The sequence below is a fragment of the Ochlerotatus camptorhynchus genome, unplaced genomic scaffold (genome assembly GCF_037179485.1).
Source record: "Ochlerotatus camptorhynchus isolate MF236.1 unplaced genomic scaffold, CSIRO-AGI_Acam_v1.1 ptg000328l, whole genome shotgun sequence".
Taxonomy (NCBI): Eukaryota; Metazoa; Arthropoda; class Insecta; order Diptera; family Culicidae; genus Ochlerotatus; species Ochlerotatus camptorhynchus.
This window is the reverse complement of record NW_027040816.1, coordinates 5893729-5912938: the sequence shown is the minus strand read 5'-3', so window position 1 is coordinate 5912938 and position 19210 is coordinate 5893729. Positions and strand designations below refer to the sequence as shown.

Sequence of the window (19210 nt, the reverse complement as noted above, 5' to 3'; positions counted from 1 at the left end):
GGACCAGAATAAGCATTGAAAGAGCAGTGGGAAACCCACTCTAATGTAAACACTTCGGAAAATGGTCTTGAAAACTGCAAAACGTAACAAAACATGGAGGTACTTTTAAAAAAATTGATTATGGATCTCCTTGGATCACCCTATGAATTGTATATGTAACAGTAGACTAGAAGATGCTGAACGAAATAACGTTGAGGTTAGCTGCTAATACCTGCTACCCTACAAGATACACCCCCTTACAGATAGCGTTAAAGAAACATAAAAAGGGACTTAAATCCTTAAAACAAAGAGATAGCAATTTGTTTTACGTAGCAAAACTGTGCAGTTTTAGATCACTTACAACTTTGTAGAACATTGAAAAAATTGTAAAATTCAAACTAAAATGTTATGGTAAAAAGACGGTTTTTAAAGGGGTACTACCATTGGTATTCCTTTTTCACCCTATAACTTCGTCCATTTGAGAGATGGAAAATTGACGTCTTGGACAAAGTTTCTTAAAATAACTTCATCTACAATGTTCAATCTAGATGATCATCAATTTCAACAAGACATATTTTTTTTTCTTAGTGTATACCTCCCTTAAGAAAAAAAAACATCGTTTTTATAAAATTGAAGAAACATAAGACATCAAAATGTCACACTCAATAGTTTCGTCGCAAATGGCCATGTCCTTCTTTTTTTGGTTTCAACCCACTGTGCAGTGGTCCAACAGTTAGGTATTTTGAAAAAAAAATCGATTATTTGGACCACCGAAACAAATGGTCACCCTAATGACAAAATAAAAAACGGGTATTTTGCAATAAAGAACAAAACTATAAATTTTTACGAAATTGTGATAACCACCATTTCGTTTTGCTATGGAATGTAATCGTACGAGATATCTTGGGATGCCCCTTGAAATTAACCTATAAGACCACTGAAATTAATTAAGAGTCTTTCACTCATTTAGCGAACATTTAAGGCCTAATTGAGAGAAGCCAAGAAAAAATAAATAAATAATAAAAAACCCTTTTTAATCTTAGGGCTTCTCGCATTCGGTGTACTAGCGCCCTAAGCCACTGAATCATAAGCCCTTTGTAGTTATCCAGTAAGTCCTTCGAAGTTCAGAGTCAGGATGCTAAAGTTAACCTGAAGGGGAAGTTAACCGCCCCAAAAATATATTTTTTTAGGCACGTTTTTATTTTTTTTTAATATTGGAAAAATCCAAGAAAATCTGTATTTTCCTTATATTTCTGCAAAAATTTACATGTCAAAAATATATTTTTTCACTCATCATGAAAAAAAATTGAACCCTTAGCTAAACTAAAAGGCCGACGTTTTGTGGTTGTTTGAGTCCAACTGTATGCCATGATGACTTACAAAAAATGTTTGTGTACACGCAAACTAAAAATCTATTACAATGAATGTTAGTTCCGTTTCCTATCATCCTCTGTTCATGAACATCGCAACGAATGTTAGAAATTGACCATGCAGGCGATGTAAGGGTTTTTTGTCTTTTTTTATTTCGTGTTCCATCTACGCTTTCGACTATACCAGTAAGCTTGTAGAACGACGTACATTGTAGAACATTGTAGAACGACGCACACACTTGTCTCGAATCTCTCCAGCAGAAAAAGCATACGAAGTCGAGCATTTTTATTTCGGGTTCAATCTACGCTTTCGACGATACCAGTAAGCTTGTAGAACGACGCACATTGTAGAACATTGTAGAACGACGCACACACTTGTCTCGAATCTCTCCAGCAGAAAAAGCATACGAAGTCGAGCATTTTTATTTCGTGTTGCATCTACGCTTTCGACTATAGGTACCAGTAAGCTTGTAGAACGACGCACATTGTAGAACATTGTAGAACGACGCACACACTTAACTCGAATCTCTCCAGCAGAAAAAGCATACGAAGTCGAGCATGCGAGAAAATGAGCGCTTCATGTTTGTTTTTAGGCTAACCATATTCAGTAGCATGGAGAGAGCAGTGGAAAAAGCACAGGTCTGATAGTCGCAACGTCCGTGGTTCGAGTCTAGTCGGCAACCTTTTTTCTATTTTTTTCGACATAATTAATTTCACTCACTAATACAACTCCACATTTTTCGGTCTCCAATTTTCTTACATCGGACCGCAGCTAGGTATATCGCATCCTCGGTTCATGCGGTCTCCACTTACATCCTCTGATGATGAATCCCACATAATTGTAAGCGAATCTTACATCCACCGGTTGGGTGTACATTAGTTTTATTTATTTTTTATTTCTGATATATTTTTTCAATGTTTAAAAAAAACATAATTATTTTTTTCGGAACGGTAAACTTTCCCTTAACAGGAAGCTTACCGCCCAAAATATGTAATATTTTTAGAAAAATCAAAACGATTTTTTAATTTATCGGAGTGGCAAGCTACCCGTTAAATCCCCTAAAACCTTAAGAGTCACCAGGCTTTAAATATTACAGAGCCATCTCTTGGTTTAGATTGTAAGATATCTTGAATTAACTGTACAACCCGTGTGTCATTCGGAGTTGAGAAATAAATTGCAAGAATTTAACCCTTGAAGCATCTTGAATTTTCTGAACTTTATATGGGTCTGTTCGTAAACAACGAAGACAGTTTTAAGGAAATTTTAGACCCCCTCGGTCCCCCAGCGTAGACATTCTTGAATACACATTTTATGAAATTTGTTAGGACCGTAGACACTTGTCAACCCCGCCTTCCCAGTTCCCCTATGCAGTTTATGATCAGCCCCTATCTGAATCTGAAGTCGATCCAAGAGACATCAGGAATCGATCTAAAGGTAAAAAATGGCTCTAACCATCATTTTTGGTTGGAGCGAAAGTGAGGATAACAAACTTCGCACTTGAAAATGGGAATACGCAATAGTGCGAGTTACAAAATAGGGCCAATGCCTCTACAGTCGCTTTATATTGTCTCTAAATCTAGCCCGTTAAGTGGGATCTCTGTTCTGTTTTAACGCAACTTGTTTCATCCTTATTTTTGATTATTTGAGCTCCAATTGCAATTAAAGGTAGTGTAACTTATTTATTTAAAAAAAACTGAAAATCATTGTTGTATTGAAATTTCCGTTCTTATCCAAAATAAGGACAAAATCGAAACAAATTAAAAACACGTAAAAACAGAATGGAGTGTACGTGCTTTATGAAATATTTTATTTTTAACCATATTCGAAATCAGGTTTCTAGTTGCAAGTGAATCGCGTACAGAAACCTGGTGAATTTAAACTACTTAAAATAGACGGGTTGAAAGAGAACCGAGTGTACTTTAACGCAATGGGTCTGCCATGTTGGATGTACAGGTTTATTAATGGTGCTGTGATGACTTGATGTATCTGAATATATAGTTCATTTTAATAATTATAGTAATAGCACAGACAAACGTATTATGTCTCAATCGCAATCACATTAATCGCAAATAAGGTTTTAGTTGGGAATGTGCTCGCATTTGTCATGGTGGCGCCACTGAAGCGTTGAACAAGCCACAACATTTCAAACTTATCAGTGCCAGTTCTTGTTCAGGTCAATTTACTAGATGTCAGCTCTTGAAAATAATAAGTGGTCAAGGCATCCCACTGGAGACCAAGGAGGTGGCACTATCCCTATCCCTACTAATAACAAGTAGCCATTGCGAGCATAGACGCGGGCCCACGCTCAGGGCCCGCTTACACTCAAAAAATTCCACACGTCATCATCATGTGTCTCACACTTAATTTTGCGCATATTGTGAAACACATCCATTTCATGTGTGAATCTTATGCTATGAACCATGCCTGAACACTATGGATTTGAATTGTGACACACTTGGATTCTATGTGCCTCATATGGTGATATCAATAGCTTTGCACACCATAGTTCAATAATCTACAATATTCTACTTTATCGAATTCTACTTTACCGACTCTAAAAATGAATCGACAAATATATAAACAAAACTACCCGAGGCCAGAGCTTTCACATATATTTTTAATGGGTCTGATTTGGGATTCGATCATGGACTGTTGGGGTATGCTGCTGCAGGAGTCTTCGTTCGATCTCACTGTGCCATGGTTGTTCTCATATATGAGGCAGGTTGATAGGATAAAGTCACAACTCTTGTTATCGATGTTTACCTTTCTGAGCAAGCAATTCACATCGTATTGAAATGCAAAACACTTTAAATCCATCTGTTTTGAACAGTAGCGTGATTCAATGTGCAATACTCTTGAATAGATAGTGAAAGATTTTCAACATTTCAAAGTTTGAAACACTATAAATTAACGTGTAAAACACATTGAACCAAGGTGAAATACACTTAAAGTAAATGTGATTGTGCAATTAGAAAATCAAGTGTTTAAACACTTCGATCAAACGTGTGAAATTTTTTGAGTGTACACGGTTAGAAAAAAGTACCCAAAATTAAGTTCTTTTCACTCATCTCGGCACTATAGTGCAGGAGCCCAAAAGTAGGTAAAGCGGGTCAAAGTAGTTTTCATTTACTTGTGTTCAATTCGTATGGAATTTTCCATCAACTTTCAACGCAAAAGTAAGTTAGTTGTACCCAACAGTAGGTAAATATGATTATACTCAACCTTGGGTTCCCACACCTTACTACCCCTGTTGGGTGGTTTTGCTCCTCCGTTTTTGACAACATTAGAAGGAGAAAAGGAGACAAACTAGTCAAAAGTAGGTAAAAGTGAACTGGACGTTGGGTACTTTTTTCTTACCGTGTAGTATACATAAATCAAGCTGAACATTGCATTAGGTCCTAAGTAACATTGAAAGATTCTCTTCGTCGACATTCTCTTTGTATCCCCACGGCCATGTATAGACATTCCCAGGTATTTTCAGCGCACAGATCGATAAAAGAAGCTTTTAGCACGTAATATGACAAACACAACAAGGAACGGTTATTTGCTCTAGTTATTAACGAAAGAGAAAGTCGACGAAGAGAATCTTTCAATGTTACTTAGGACCTAATGCAATGTTCAGGTTGACATAAATGACATATATACGGAAGTGCCACACCACTTGTGCCATTCCCTGTTCGTTATTTTAAACGCAATATAGCAACACAATTTACACGAAATCGTTCGACACTTACAACTACCGACAACTCATATCATATCGGCCAAAGAAAGAAGAAAATTTGTATATGTGTACAGACAGAGGTTTAAACTTCTCCATGACTCTCTCGCGCTCTTCCTCTCGTGAGTGCTGATAATGCAATGATACTGATGATACTTCACTGACGGTACTCTCCGATAAGTCATCATCACTGTACGGTAGAGAAGAGACTCGAACATTGGTAGTAGTATGCAGTAGACAGACGTCGTCAGCGTCACTTCATTACTGTTCTAATTACTGACACGGTACTAACATAAAAAGGCAATCAAAGTGCTTTCGTCGTGTTTCCTGTATTTGTAAGAACTCTGAAAAGGACTCGATCACTTTAAATGTTTGTACTGTTGGTGCTAGTGATGGAAAACATGCACTCTGCTCATAAGGGAACAATGTTGTTGTTTGTTTATTGCACCACAGTGCACAGTACTGTTGCATCGAATGATATAGTTTTCCATATGTTAGTAAATAAAAACCTCAGTTAAAATAACAACAATTTTATGCCTGTTTCGATATCTCTGCTCTTATTAAGAATACCGGTTCGGAATGTAGCAGCCCAATTAAAATCATATCAACCAACGATCATCCGACGATGCCCCAAAAAGGTTAAGTAATAATACAACGCGACTTGCGAAAATTTAATCTTCAAGAGCAAAAGACGGAATCGCGATAACAAACAGCACTTGAAAACCAGTTTTGAATTTCGTACGTTCGAATGTTTATTTTGATACCGCTGCCTTAGCCCCCTTCCCAACCGAAGACGGTTCGTTTATGACTCTTCCCGGGTAAAAAAAAAACAAAACTGAAATGATTATACGATGTTGAGTCCATCTCCATCCTCCATGTACTGTTCATAGGGGCTGTTCATAAACTACGTAGACCGTTTTTGAGATATATTAGAACCCCCCTCTCTCCGCGTAGACAATCGTCCATACAAAGACAGAAGACATTCGTAAAACACCCCTCCCCCTCCCCCTTAAAGTGTCAACGTGGTTTATGAACAGCCCCACCAAAACAAGATAGTTCGGTGTTCAGATATGTGTGTGCAATGTTTATCTTTTCTTGCTTCCTTTTTTCAGCCCGTTGACTTTGTATTGTCCTCCGGGTAGGATGCCAGTCAGTACTAGCGTCTTGTACGCAAATGTTTTGGGTAAGCAACATTTTATGGTATTTCTTCGCTAGGTTTGTTGCCCTTCCCGACCCGGAAGGGGACGTCGAGCCACCTATTATTGCCAGTTTTGGCGAGTAAACCTGTTTTCTGGACTGTGACTCTTTGGGAACAGGTAGTGTGTGTGTGTGTGTGTGTACATGCAGCAAGGTACCCCAGGGGATTGATCGTTCTTATCTGTTGGATTTCTCAACGCGCACAGTTTGGCCTTGGGGGGTAGCAAACAGGTTCGGCAGGTTCACTTCTGCATTTAGATGATCATTTAGCACAAGTTGAAAATGCAAAACCGGGTTTTCAGAACATGATACACAATCAGGTTTTGAACTTTATGGAAAAGTCGGAAGACTCCAGTTTACATGAATTTCAATAACATACCACAAAAACTAAAATCCAGCCAAATTACATTTGAAGCCACAACACTGCCAATAACAGAAGCACCTCAATCAATTAAGCACCAGCCCCCCCGGAAACGCCGCAACGTATGCAACCAACGCGTGTACGAGCAACAAGTCCGCCCAGCAAACAACCATCATCACGACGAGAAATCTTCTCTCCATTTCCATAAAAGTCGAACCAAACAAAACCGGCATCGATCAAGCCAAGCGCACCCATCGTCGTCGTCGAAGACCCTCTCTCTCTCTCTGACATGTTGAAAGATATATTATTATTGCCTGTCGGTTACTGAATCTACTGAACGGGGTCTGTTCATAAACTACGTAGACCATTTTTGAGATGTTTTCAAACCCCCCTCCCCCCATCGCCACACGTAGACAATCGTTAATACTTTTTTTAATTAGCATCTACGTGCTTTATGAACAGCCCCTAACGACTACGACGCTGGAAGGATGCTGACGGATTGCGGGAGTCGACAAGCATCCAATGAAAAATGACACTCGTGACGAACCGACACAATATGGGAAAACGTTCAATTAAACGGTTACGGAGGCAGCCGCCGTAGCACATAAATACAATTGACAGAATCACGTTTACGCCCACGAATTTTGCTCACAGCCTCTTGCTCAGCTCAAGTCGTAGTTTGAGCAAACAACGCGAGATGAGGAGGGCACATCACGTGTACGAAACACCTACGAGCTCCTGCACAGGTGGGCATCGCAACACTTTTCTGCAAACAGGTTTCACTATGAAAGGCATTCCAGCAGCAGCATAAGCAGCAGCAATAGCATCGATTGGAACGAATCGATTTAGCAATGGCTTGTTGTTCTACTTCTTGGGATTCGATTCTGGAAGACGAATAGCTCCCCATAATAGCTCTACTTCCTGCTATTGGGGTGAGGAAATGAGCGGAATAAGAAAGACGTATTGGCTGGTAATATGGTTAACCATGATGTGAAATTAGAGCTGTGAGCCGATAGCAGCTTGGTAGTGGTTGTTATGCGGAACGTAAAAATACAAAACAACACCTTTTTTTTTTGTAAAAAGTGCCATTTTCTCTAGACTTTGGGCCTATCACATGATGCTATGATCAAACGGTAGCTTAGTAAAAGCAATGCTACACAGCAAAAAAGTCTGAATTTTAATTGTGATGTAAACATTCTTTCATGTAAACTTGTATTTCATTTCACGCAAAGGACCTACTTGTATACAATGTTGTTTACAAAGATGGGCTTTTGTATACAATATTTGTAACTTTTCATTAATTCTGAACAATTACAATTACAATTACAATTACAATATTTGTAACTTTTCATTAATTGCATCACAACTTTACACGATTTAGAATGTAAACATCTATGATTTGTGACGCTCCATTTATGTGCATCATATTGAACAGAAATTTACACTACTTTTTCGAACTGTGTAGTAAGATTCATATCGCCATCGAAAATTTCTCTTTGCTCATTTTGAACATCGATACCAAATTTTCACACTGCCGAACCCTAACGAGACTTTCAATTCAGTACTTTCTATAGCCAGGCATGGAAAATCATTTACATTCATTTCCTGCATTCATTTACATTCATTTGCCTCTAACTTTTTTCATCAACAGCATTCCGAAAATTGATGTATAGAGCTTTAGTAGGTTTTGTTATTAGCTACAACTTTTGCCAATAACTCAAATCTGTATCTCTTATGCATCACGAATTAGAGCGGGCAGATCTTGTTACTGTTCTACAGTGAATATAAAATACATTCACTGAAAAACAGTAGTGGCTTCTTTTCGCTCTGGTTCGTCATGCAGAAGAGATACGGATTTGAGTTGTTAACAAAAGTTGTAGCTACTAACAAAACATACAAAATCTCTATACATCATTTTGCGTAATTCTGTGGATGAAAAAAGTTAGGGGCAAATGAATGTAAATGAATGCACGAAATGAATGTAAATGATTTTCCATGCCTGTCTATAGCTTAAATTATACCTTATCTCTGATATTGACATTAATAAAGAATCTGCTTAATCTTTATAACAATGTAAAACCGGTTAATTTCACTTGCAGAGAGGAACAATCAGCGATTTTATGATCGATGAGTATCCACTCAGAGTGATGAAGTTACAACCCAGATAACCACAGATCGCATGCAGTTCTAGATAGAGCTAGGATTAGGGCGTAACAGCTTTTGTAAACAATGACTTCTGTCGATGATTTCTAGAAAGTTAAGGGCCTTATTACCGGTGTCACTACACGGTGATAAGGAAGTGATACTCAGAATAAGAGCCGTGATTGCCGTACAAATCAAATGGGAATCTCTTCACCGTGACGACAAGTGACAAGTTTTCACCGTAAAGTGACATCCGTAATAAGCCCCTAAGGCTCACCCACGCAAATCAACATCATCATCGGATATGGGAAGACTTCCCCTACCCGATAGTTAATGTTGATTTGCGTGGACGTGCCTTGAATTCCAAAAAATCATCGAGAGAAGTCATTGTTTACAAAAGCTGTTTCGCCTTAATTCCAGCTATATCTAGAATTTTACATAACATACTAAATCGTACACACTTAGAAATACCTAATATTACACGTGACGGAATCCATCTTTGACTTAAAGGATGAGACGTAAACAAACATGTCATGTAAAATTAAGTGCTCCGAGACTGAAAAGTTCGAAAGTACGTTTGATTGAGCTGAATTTCGCTTCTATTATGACTCAATTTTGTGTCAAAATTGACGCTCGTATATGTCAGTCTCAGAGCACCTAAATTTACATTAATTTTTCTAAGTGTGTAGGTTTGAAACAAACAGAAATTACGTAAAGCTAGTTATGAATAGTTGGAGATGCTCAACATCAAATATCAGGCTTAAAGTGGTAATTTTATACGATATATGAGGAGATGAAAGTAAAGAGTTGATAGTTCCGTTAAAGTACGGCATAGTGAAAATTGTATAGAGAATAGACAGCGAGCAAATGTCAATTTTGAGGAAGGTGCGAATCGGGTTGGGGAGTTTGCTAAAGGATTTGAATTAGTTCGGTATGTTGTATCGTTTTCTAGAAATCGTTAAAAACGTACCGTGTAAATTGAGACTGAGAAGCGCAACAACGTAAACCTACCGTTTAAAAAAAAAATTTAAACATTGTTTTTGATTTTTCCTTGTATATTTTTACCGGGAAAATAAATATTTTTCTTTACTCTGTCTCAGACGTCATTTCGATCATAAGTGCCTTCCCGTGCTACAATATTTTAAAGACGCTATTTTGAAAATTTTAAAAGATCCAAAATGGCCGAATTTTAGCAAATATATGAATCATTGCCCATAACATTACGCAAAGTTTCTTACAAATCGGAGAAGGTCGAGTTTTTCCGATTCGACATTTGGCGTTAGACTGCTCAAATGCATATTCAAATTATATTCAAAGTATTATGAAGTTTGGCAACATTTCATATCAAATAGCTACTGTCTATATGTTTGCCTGTAAAACCACTCATCGGCGCACAACTCTACCCAAACGTACCGTCGTCTCGGTTGGTTGGGAAATATTCCCGCTCTGGGTTTGCTCCACCGAGAGCATGGTCAATTGGCGTTCAATTTATCATCTGATGCTATGCGAATCGGTTCGCTCATGATCGTTCTACGATGATTTATGAACAATTCATCCGTGACTGGGAACCAACCCCGAATGGGTTGTCACATCAGTTACGTCATCTGTTGTATCACCCCTGACCTAAATCTAACCAATAGAGTACTCACATTGACTAAATTCTCCCGCCGGACATCGTCGGTGACATCCTTCTTGGCAACTCGCTTCCGCCAGTCATCTTCGCCGCTCTTCTGCAGGGCCGCCAGCCGTTCGGCGATCGAGACGCTCTTAACCATCGATTCCTGATCCGGGCGCATCTCCTCGGTTAGGCAGCGTCTCAATCCGATGAAACCAGGTGGCACCGAGTAGTGCTGCTGCTGTTGTTGTTGTTGTTGTTGTGGTTGCTGATACTGCTGCAGATCTCCTCCTCCTCCGGTCGTCGATTGGCTCAGGAAACCGCCACTCCTTTGGTCATTGGAACCACCGTAACTCAGAGGATCATTTCCGCCGACGCCAACGCCAACCGGGCCGACACCACCGCTGAATGGTTTCGCCGTGTTGTGATAGATGATGGCCGACGCCGGAACGAAGGTGGCAAGCTCCGACTGGCTCTTGCTCTTCACCAGTTGCTGTTTGTAGCTGGGGAAGAAAAAGGAAAGATGGAACATTTTAACGATATGTTGCTTTCTATGTGGGTGGTGGGGGGGTAGGGTGTGAAAATCGATTCTCCCATTTTTGCAAACGCCTTTCGGAAGAAATCGTATAAAAACGGAACATAAACGGAAGAAAACAGCTTGATAAAATTCAATTTACTCCTTCCCGAGAGGAACGGCACGGACACGGAACAGCTCGTAATCCGAAACCGTGCATTGTGATCGGAATAGACGTTCTCCGGGATGAGGGACATAAACTTTTAATTAAGTGAATCTTGTGGAAACGACATTTTCCGCCATTCGGAATGTGAGTGTGTGTGTGTATACAGTGTATCACAAAATTTAACGTACCGCTGTCCCTAAATGTTAGAAAAAACAGCTGTTCGAGCAAAATTTAATAAGATAGGTTTTTGAATTTTCAGCTACGGTATAATGTTGGGCTTATTTGGTTGAGTATGTAGGAAGTTGGAGCTATTGTAGAAAGACACCTCTTTCTAAAAAAAACACTATGCCTTGAAGTACAATGGACCAAACTTTTATAAATTATACTAATTTGTAGTGATAATAAAGATCTTCCTTGCGCCCCTAATTTTTACTAAAATCCGTCCACTAACGAAAAACAAGTTTTAAATCGAGCGTTTTACTAAAATTGCTCAAACTTCCTACCGGCTCTGCCAATAAGTTCCAAGATTATTCCAATAAATAAATAGATAGTTGTTCAACCACCACCAATCTATCAATCTACCAAATTCAAAGAGTTTCGAAAAATGGTCCATTCAGGTGTACGCTCAATTTTAAGATACACTGTATGTTGGGCATCATCAAACTTTTTATCGCTTCCAAAGGTATAATTGAATCAGGCTCCAATTTGCTTTATTGAATGAAAGTAAACTGAGTTTAAGGTGATGAAAAACATGCGAACATTTCCAGTTGGTGTTTTGTATCATCAGGGCAAGGGCCCAATGGTCGTTAAAATTTAATTTCGTCTTGAACAGATATCCAATCAAACACATCGGTTAATTGAAATTCAAATCACGACAATTGTCAACTCGAAATGGCACGTTCCATTGTATGACCTGGTGAGAGTTAATCCAAACATACAGACGCCACAGAGAAGCGGAAAAGGAGTGGATAGGAGCGGAGGGTAGCGGAATTCACAACCACACACAGTACAGCTGCCTCTGGATTGAGTTAACAACACGGACGACGTTATTTAGGGATGAGCGGGAGAGAGTGGTTACCAACCAATGAACAGCTAGCTAAGGTCGGCAACGATGACTGTGGATTTCGTGTTCCGGTTGTTCGTTTCTGGTAAGAAACCGCGAGGAGTTCACAATCAGAAAAGGGCAAGTGAGAAACTCAATTAGCTGGATTTCACTTCGGCAACTTTTTCTGTGCATGTATGTACTTCTTTAATCCGAACGGGTTGAGTTGGGGAAGACATGTTTGAACAATTTGTCAACCAATTCGGCAACATGGCGTTCCACAGCAGACGCCCAGCAACATAAATGGCTGGTTATAAAGCAAATAGCATGGAACGGCGGGATCTTTTTTTATAGTCCCTTTAAAGCTCTTGGGTCATTCGTGACTTGTCCGGGATGAGATTTGAACTCGTGACTTTGGTGTGAGAGGTAAGGATGCTAACCACTACGCCGGTCTGATCGAGGATCTTTTCTGATTTGCTTTTTACGACTTCCCAGGGCATATAGTGTATCACTGTGCTCATTGGCGTAATCATAAGGGGAGGTCGAATGAAGAAATTGATCCGTTATCGTACTGGAATACATGTTCAGTAATTGATCACCTAATTTCTTGGTCATTATTTACCCCAGTTTGCATCACTGAAGCCAAGCTGAGCTTCAGATTGCTTGGGATAAATCAGCTTCATTGGCTATATTTGGGCGTGTGCACTTTGCCAGGAACTGGTACAAAAAGTCAAAAGGTACAACGGCTACTGATATCTTTCTTTGCAAACAGTTGAGAGTGAGGTGGGGTCACATTGCGCAGCTCGGAACGATAAACATTTTCATACAAACGTTCATACAAAAAACGTTTCGTTTCAAGCTGCGCAATGTGGCCCCTGAACTGTATCCATATGAACATTTAGATCGTAATATCCATCGTTCTTGCTGCGAAAACCACATAATCACGAGACGTGCGTTCTCTAATGGTCCACGGTCCATTCGGAGTTGATCTTGATTACCTTATAATCCCATTTGCATCCCAGCGCTCGTCGTCCTGAAGTTCACTTAAGTCCTACGTGTTGTTCACATTCAACACTTCGAGCTCCGCCCGCTTGGCATGACACCCTTATCAGTATGTTCAATAACCAATCTTCGGAAGCAACCAGTTCTTCAAGCTGTAGCTGCATCGTCGCTTGCTCACTTTCGGAAGCATCTTCCAGGCTTGTATCCAGAGCAGTGCTGATAAAAATCATTCCTTCTACACTCTACTTAGCTGAAAATGAAGACAACCTTAACAGACAACTACCTACATGAATTTGAATTTTGACATAAACAAATTCTCTTGATCAAGGCAACCTCTGAGTATCAATGTCAACATTTGTTTTTGTTCATTCGTTGTTGGATGTTTAAATCGCCTATGTTGTTGTCAATATCAATATTCATCTTCATCTTGGTGGGGATTTTGAGGATCAAATGCAAAATGATTGTTTTCATACTACACACATATGTATCTGTAGAACGTGTTGTTTTGGTTTTTCTAAACAGACGGATTTTTGGGCTCTGGAGTCGACAATATTCAAAATAATCATTTTGCCCAAAATGAATTTGATTAGTTTGCTTTTGAGGATCGCTTCTGATTTTGACAATTTTGGGTTGGATAATCAAGCAGTGGTGAATATCAACAAACGCGTATTCGTTGATGTACATATAATGTACTCATTTGTTCGTTTCGCTCGTACTTCACAGTGAAGACATTCAAAACGAACCCAATTCATCTACACTGGGTTGAAGCGCTACTCCTTGCGTGTGATGTTAAATCAAGACCAACAATTGAAATGGCCTTAACTCCATTTTGTAAACAAACCTTGTAAGGCCATTTTCTCGCGAACCGAAACCTTCATTCGCAAACCTAAACCACAATCGGGTAGAGGAGAATTTCCCCTACCTGTTCATTATGTTGGTTTGCCTTTGCGGACTACGGATCGCGAGAAAATGGCCTTACAAAGTTTGTTTACAACATGGAGTTAAGGCCATTTCAATTGTTGGTCTTGAAATGATAAAAACAGACACTGATCTAGAGGCATCGTCCCTCTACCAGTACGAAAGTTGTTGATTTGATATCCTTTTGACTATCCACTAGGGTGGTTCCTTTTGAAAAAAAAGTGATGAATTTCTGATTCGATTCAAAACCTCAAAATAGATTTGAAATTTGTATGGATATTTCAGTGAATTAGTATAGGAAATTATTGATTTTCACTTACATTGCTCCAACAATTGTAGTTGTCCAAACGTTGAAAAAAAAAATGTGGTTGTCATGACAATGATCAACAAGCCTGTTGTTGTTGTGATTAAATTTATTAGATTAAGTTAAATTCATCTGCCATTTTACCCTATTTTGTCGATTTTTTTACCGAATTTACAGTGGTGGCCTTTAAATTAGTACAATAGGCCGATTTTCATACAAACTAGCCAACTTTGGCTTGCAACATGCCTATGTTTTGTTATGATCAATTGAGCTGAAATTTTAACACAGAACTACAAATATGCTGAATTTTTCGTGTACGTAATATAAAATTATTGGAAGCGCTTGCCGGAAATTGGAGGGCTAATTAGCACATTTCTAAATTGTAATTCCCGTAGATTTTTGAAATTCTTGCATAATGATTCCCATACAAATTTCAAATCATTGGCACGATAACGGATCGTTTTTTTTTGCGCTGCACCTTCCGAACATGATAGTAAATCACTTTAGATCCAAATAACCACAATTCCCACGGGTGCGGATTTCTTTCAGTACATATATACATCGCTCTTCGGACGTTACTGCGGCTACCGTTTCCGCTGAACTAGTGTATCTAGACTCACTGGTGACCGGCGATAATGACACCAGCAGGGAAATTCAAAGACGCATTATGGCAGGAAATCATGCTTACTTTAGACAACGAAGGATGTTCTAGTCGAATAAAAACCAGTAACGCTGATAGATCACCTTTTTGTGGTGCGTTACTAGTATAAGATCTACCTCCGAACCCTAGTTCTGACAACTTCAAACTAGTGGAGCAGGATTTTTCGGTAATCAAAGGACCATATTTTAGTCCTTGTTACTTTTTCATATTTTAGTCCTTGTTTTTTTACCATATTTTAGTCCTTGTTACTTGTTAATAGTGACAAGACTTGGAGAAGTAGTCACAATGCCTGTTGAATTGTAAAGTTAATTTAAATCAAATTTAAATTTAAAATTAAAAATTATTGAAAGAAGGAATACTTTTCTATAAGTTTCACTAGGTAAATTGCTAAGCGCTTTTCTACTTTAGTGTGGTTGTTGCTGATATTTATTAATGAACTCGGTGGAAAGTTGCCTGTCAAATGTATAAATTTGATGCTTCCAAATGTTTTGAGATTGAAAGAGTTCGATGGAGATTTTTATGTGGTTGTGCATATTTTTTTCCTTTTCGATACTGCTTTCGAAAACGTAACTGCATTTGAATAGCTTGTTTAACTAGGGCTTAAACAATCGTCATGTCAGTCGTAGCTTGTTATGATAGCCTGAACAATGCGTGAAGAGCAAATCGAAACATTGAGCATCGCGTGAAAGTGTAACTTAATGAAGGCCTAGGTACTTTTTCGTAGCATTTAGTTTTCGGATTTGAAAGATTGTTGGTTACAGTGGCTTGCTTACTGAGCAGAAAAACGCGGTCCCAGGTCTTTCATATTAAAGAGCTTTCTGGTCAAATCGCTTGTTTATCCTGTATTTTCCGAAACTTGTCGTCGTCGTCGGTACCGGATTTGAATGGTTACAACAACTCGAGTAACGGTATGATGTGATATGAGGGGCTCGGCGGCCTTAGAGCGACAGTTTTTGCTTACTTAGCAAAACATCATGAGTCTAATCTCAGGCCCATTCACATTGATTCGTCAATCGTTTCATTTGTTAATATGACTACATGGTAATAACAGCAAATAGATGATGAAAAAGGAGCTCGTTTGCCTAGTGACAAACGTTTTTGCTTACTGAGCAGAAGACCGAGGGTTCAATCCCAAGCTCCTTCGCGTTATATGATCGTTAGGACATCAATTCAGCTTATCGTTTACCAAAACGAACCCTGTCGCAAACCAAACCCTCTTACCCAACATCCCAGTGATTCCTTTTGGAGTTGCAGAGGATTTCTCGGCTTCCATCAAAGCAAATCCCGAACAAAAATTATAATAAAACCTACGAAATTACAATGACTTTACTGTTGAATTTCGAGTACAATAAATTTTTTGTTGAATTGTTGCATGGGAGAAAAAATAAATATCGATTTTTAACGATACAATGCTCAAATATTGAAAGGTAATGGGATGATATCAAATTGTTAGAGAAAAATCAGTTTATTTTATTGTTAAGATGTTTAACAACCCCTCTTTTTTACTGTAAATTTCTCATACAGGGGAAATGGCTCTAATGTTGGCCTATGGATCTAAGATTGAGCCCATCGCTAAAAATCTTATATGTATCAATTTTATCGAGATGAACGCGTCATTGGGAAGGTACTAATGGATATTTTTGGTCGCTATTGAAAATTTAGTCGATTGCTGAATTTATGTATGGGCCCAAATTAGGGGCATTTAGGCCGACATTACATCCATTTCCCCTACCATGATTTTCATTGTTGTGAACCATGAATTTCGTTGTGATTTTATGGTAATCAACAAAAATGTCCAATGTTTATGGTAAATATCATGGTTACAATAACAATGAAAATCATTGTATTTTTATTGAATTTTTTTACGGGGTGTCCCGTCAACACATTCCTACCCATTCCTTTTTTGACCTGCGTTCGGGCGCGGCCAGCGCTGGTATTGCCTAGTTTGAGGTCACCAGTTTTTCCACATTGAGGATGATTGCTAGTCTCAAGCATCGTCTATTGGTTCACTGTGTAATTACAGCTAATTTGGCAATAACAGAGTAGCAACCGTGGGCGGTCAATCATGCTCATGCTCGAAGGATGCTCTAGTTGAATAAAGCTCGCTGCAACACGAAGTAGTCCTCTATGACTTCGAGACATGGACTGTGCTCGTATAGGAACAATTTAGTGTTTATAAACGGAAGGTGTTGCGTAGATACGGAGGAGGGCAGATGGAAGACGAAAGTGCAGGAGGCAAATGAACTGCAAATTGCATCAGCTGTTAGGAGAACCACCCATCGTGTAAGAATGTCAGACGACAGCCCGGTGAAAATGGTTCTCGATAACGAGACGACTAGATGACCTGACCTAGAACATCGTTTTCTATGCACAAATTACATAAATAATGCGTGAAACAATAGTTCAAACATTTGACTAAAAGTTGATATTTTACGATTTTGGTCAATTTTATTGTGTCCATTGTTTCCGACATCAGAAAATTAAGCATTTTTGATAATAAACATAAAATTAAAAATCTTAAAATAGTACCTATTTTGTTATTTGCATCAGTTTTTTTTTACAGTGTGTATTTTTTGCTGAAAAAGCAATTCAGTTTCCTTCCTTTTCGTGCTATGATTTATTAAAAAATATTGAATACATCATTTTGAAAAAATAAGCGAGAGTCAAATGGCCAAATTCCAGCACAGACTTGGTTTATTGCTCCTAGCGAACAATCATGCGAAGATTCATAACATTCATTAATATCTGAAATTTGTTTAATTTTTCCAGTTTGGCGTGGATTTGATCAGCTATTAACTGTTCCTTCAGCAAGGAATAGTTCATACTTTACTAGTTGAAGTTTTTTGACAGCAGTATAGTATGTCCGCAGCGTGTTATATCGCGTTGTACCAAATCGTATCGCATTTTCAGAACTTAGTGTACAATTTATCGGGAACCATTTAAATTGACCTCCGTAGAATTTCGCTTACGGACTTTTGGGAAATTTCCCCCAGAATTACAGCCTACAACCCTGAATCTTCTTTTTGTGCTCGAAATCTAGAAAAAAAAAATACTTAGGTTAAAGTTACCTCGTCGAATTTTTGATGGCACGAATCTTAGAAACTATAAAGATTTCATGTGCTAAACTATAATTACTCCTTTGCTGCACTGCAGTATACATGTGATTACAATTTTCTGCACGAAATATTAATCGTTTCTAAGTATCGTGTCTTCAAAAATTCGACGAGGTAACTTTAACCTAAGTATTTTTTTTTTCTAGATTTCGAGCACAAAAAGAAGATTCAGGGTTTGGATTTTTTGAAAAACCTGAAGCTTCACATAATTATTTAGGGGAACTAAAACTTAACTAATTGTATATATTTTACAATAATCTTTTGTTAGCGTAATACTTAAGGCCTAGTGGTATGTGGTAAGCGTGTTTGAAAATGTTTGAAACTATTAGTAAACCTTATTTATTAGTAAACCAGAAATCTTAGAAAATTTTGAACATTTTAGACTAAAATTAAATTAATAGTTCCAGTAGGCCTCAAGTATTTTTTCCTTGATTTGTTTTCCGTCGATCTAGTTTTCCGTGCTGAGCACCAATGCTACCGACGCCAGAGAGGCAGCTCCCACATCTGGACCATACCTATTAACTCATCAACTCATGAACCGGGGACCAATGGCTTTACTTCCCTTCCGAAGGAAGGCGTGATCAGAGATGTTATGCCTCAGAACATCCCGGCGACGCCGATTGGGATTGAACCCAGGCCTGCTGGGGTGAGAGGTAATCACATTTACCACTACACCACCAGAGCCGCTAAGGCATAAAGTTGTTATGATTCAAAAATATGAAATTGTTGGTGGAAATGTTTTAAGATTTCTCGAGCGTATTCCCGAACGATAAAAACACTTTTAAGTTACATTCCAACAGGCATCACGGGCTGACGCAAACAATAAATAAAAATCAAATAATCATGATTCAATGTGCCGTGTAACGCGCCGACGGACGTTCACAGTCAGTCCAATGATTCCGAAAGCGATTATGCTGATGAGCATGATAATATCTCCTTCAGAGCTGCACAGAAATCTCCCTTTCTATTGTGCTCTCCGGTTGCCTCCCGTTTTCGCAATGACACAAATCATCCGAATGAATTATGAAAGGTTATGTCGAATGACTACGGGCCAGCAATATAAGGGAAGTCGGAAAAGTGCTTATCCAAGCGCTTTCTTCTGCCGTG

The 19210-nt window shown here is 38.6% G+C and overlaps 1 protein-coding gene across 9 annotated transcripts in view; it reads right to left on the bottom strand.

Moving 5' to 3' along the window:
- Svil (Supervillin) overlaps positions 1 to 19210 on the bottom strand; it is an 807253-nt gene that overhangs the window by 29646 nt on the left and 758397 nt on the right. For all 9 annotated transcript variants that reach the window (XM_065230080.1, XM_065230078.1, XM_065230079.1 and 6 more), the window contains one exon: positions 10418 to 10886. In XM_065230080.1, coding sequence (XP_065086152.1) covers positions 10418 to 10886 — 469 coding nt within the window. The remainder of the gene's footprint in view (positions 1 to 10417; positions 10887 to 19210) is intronic.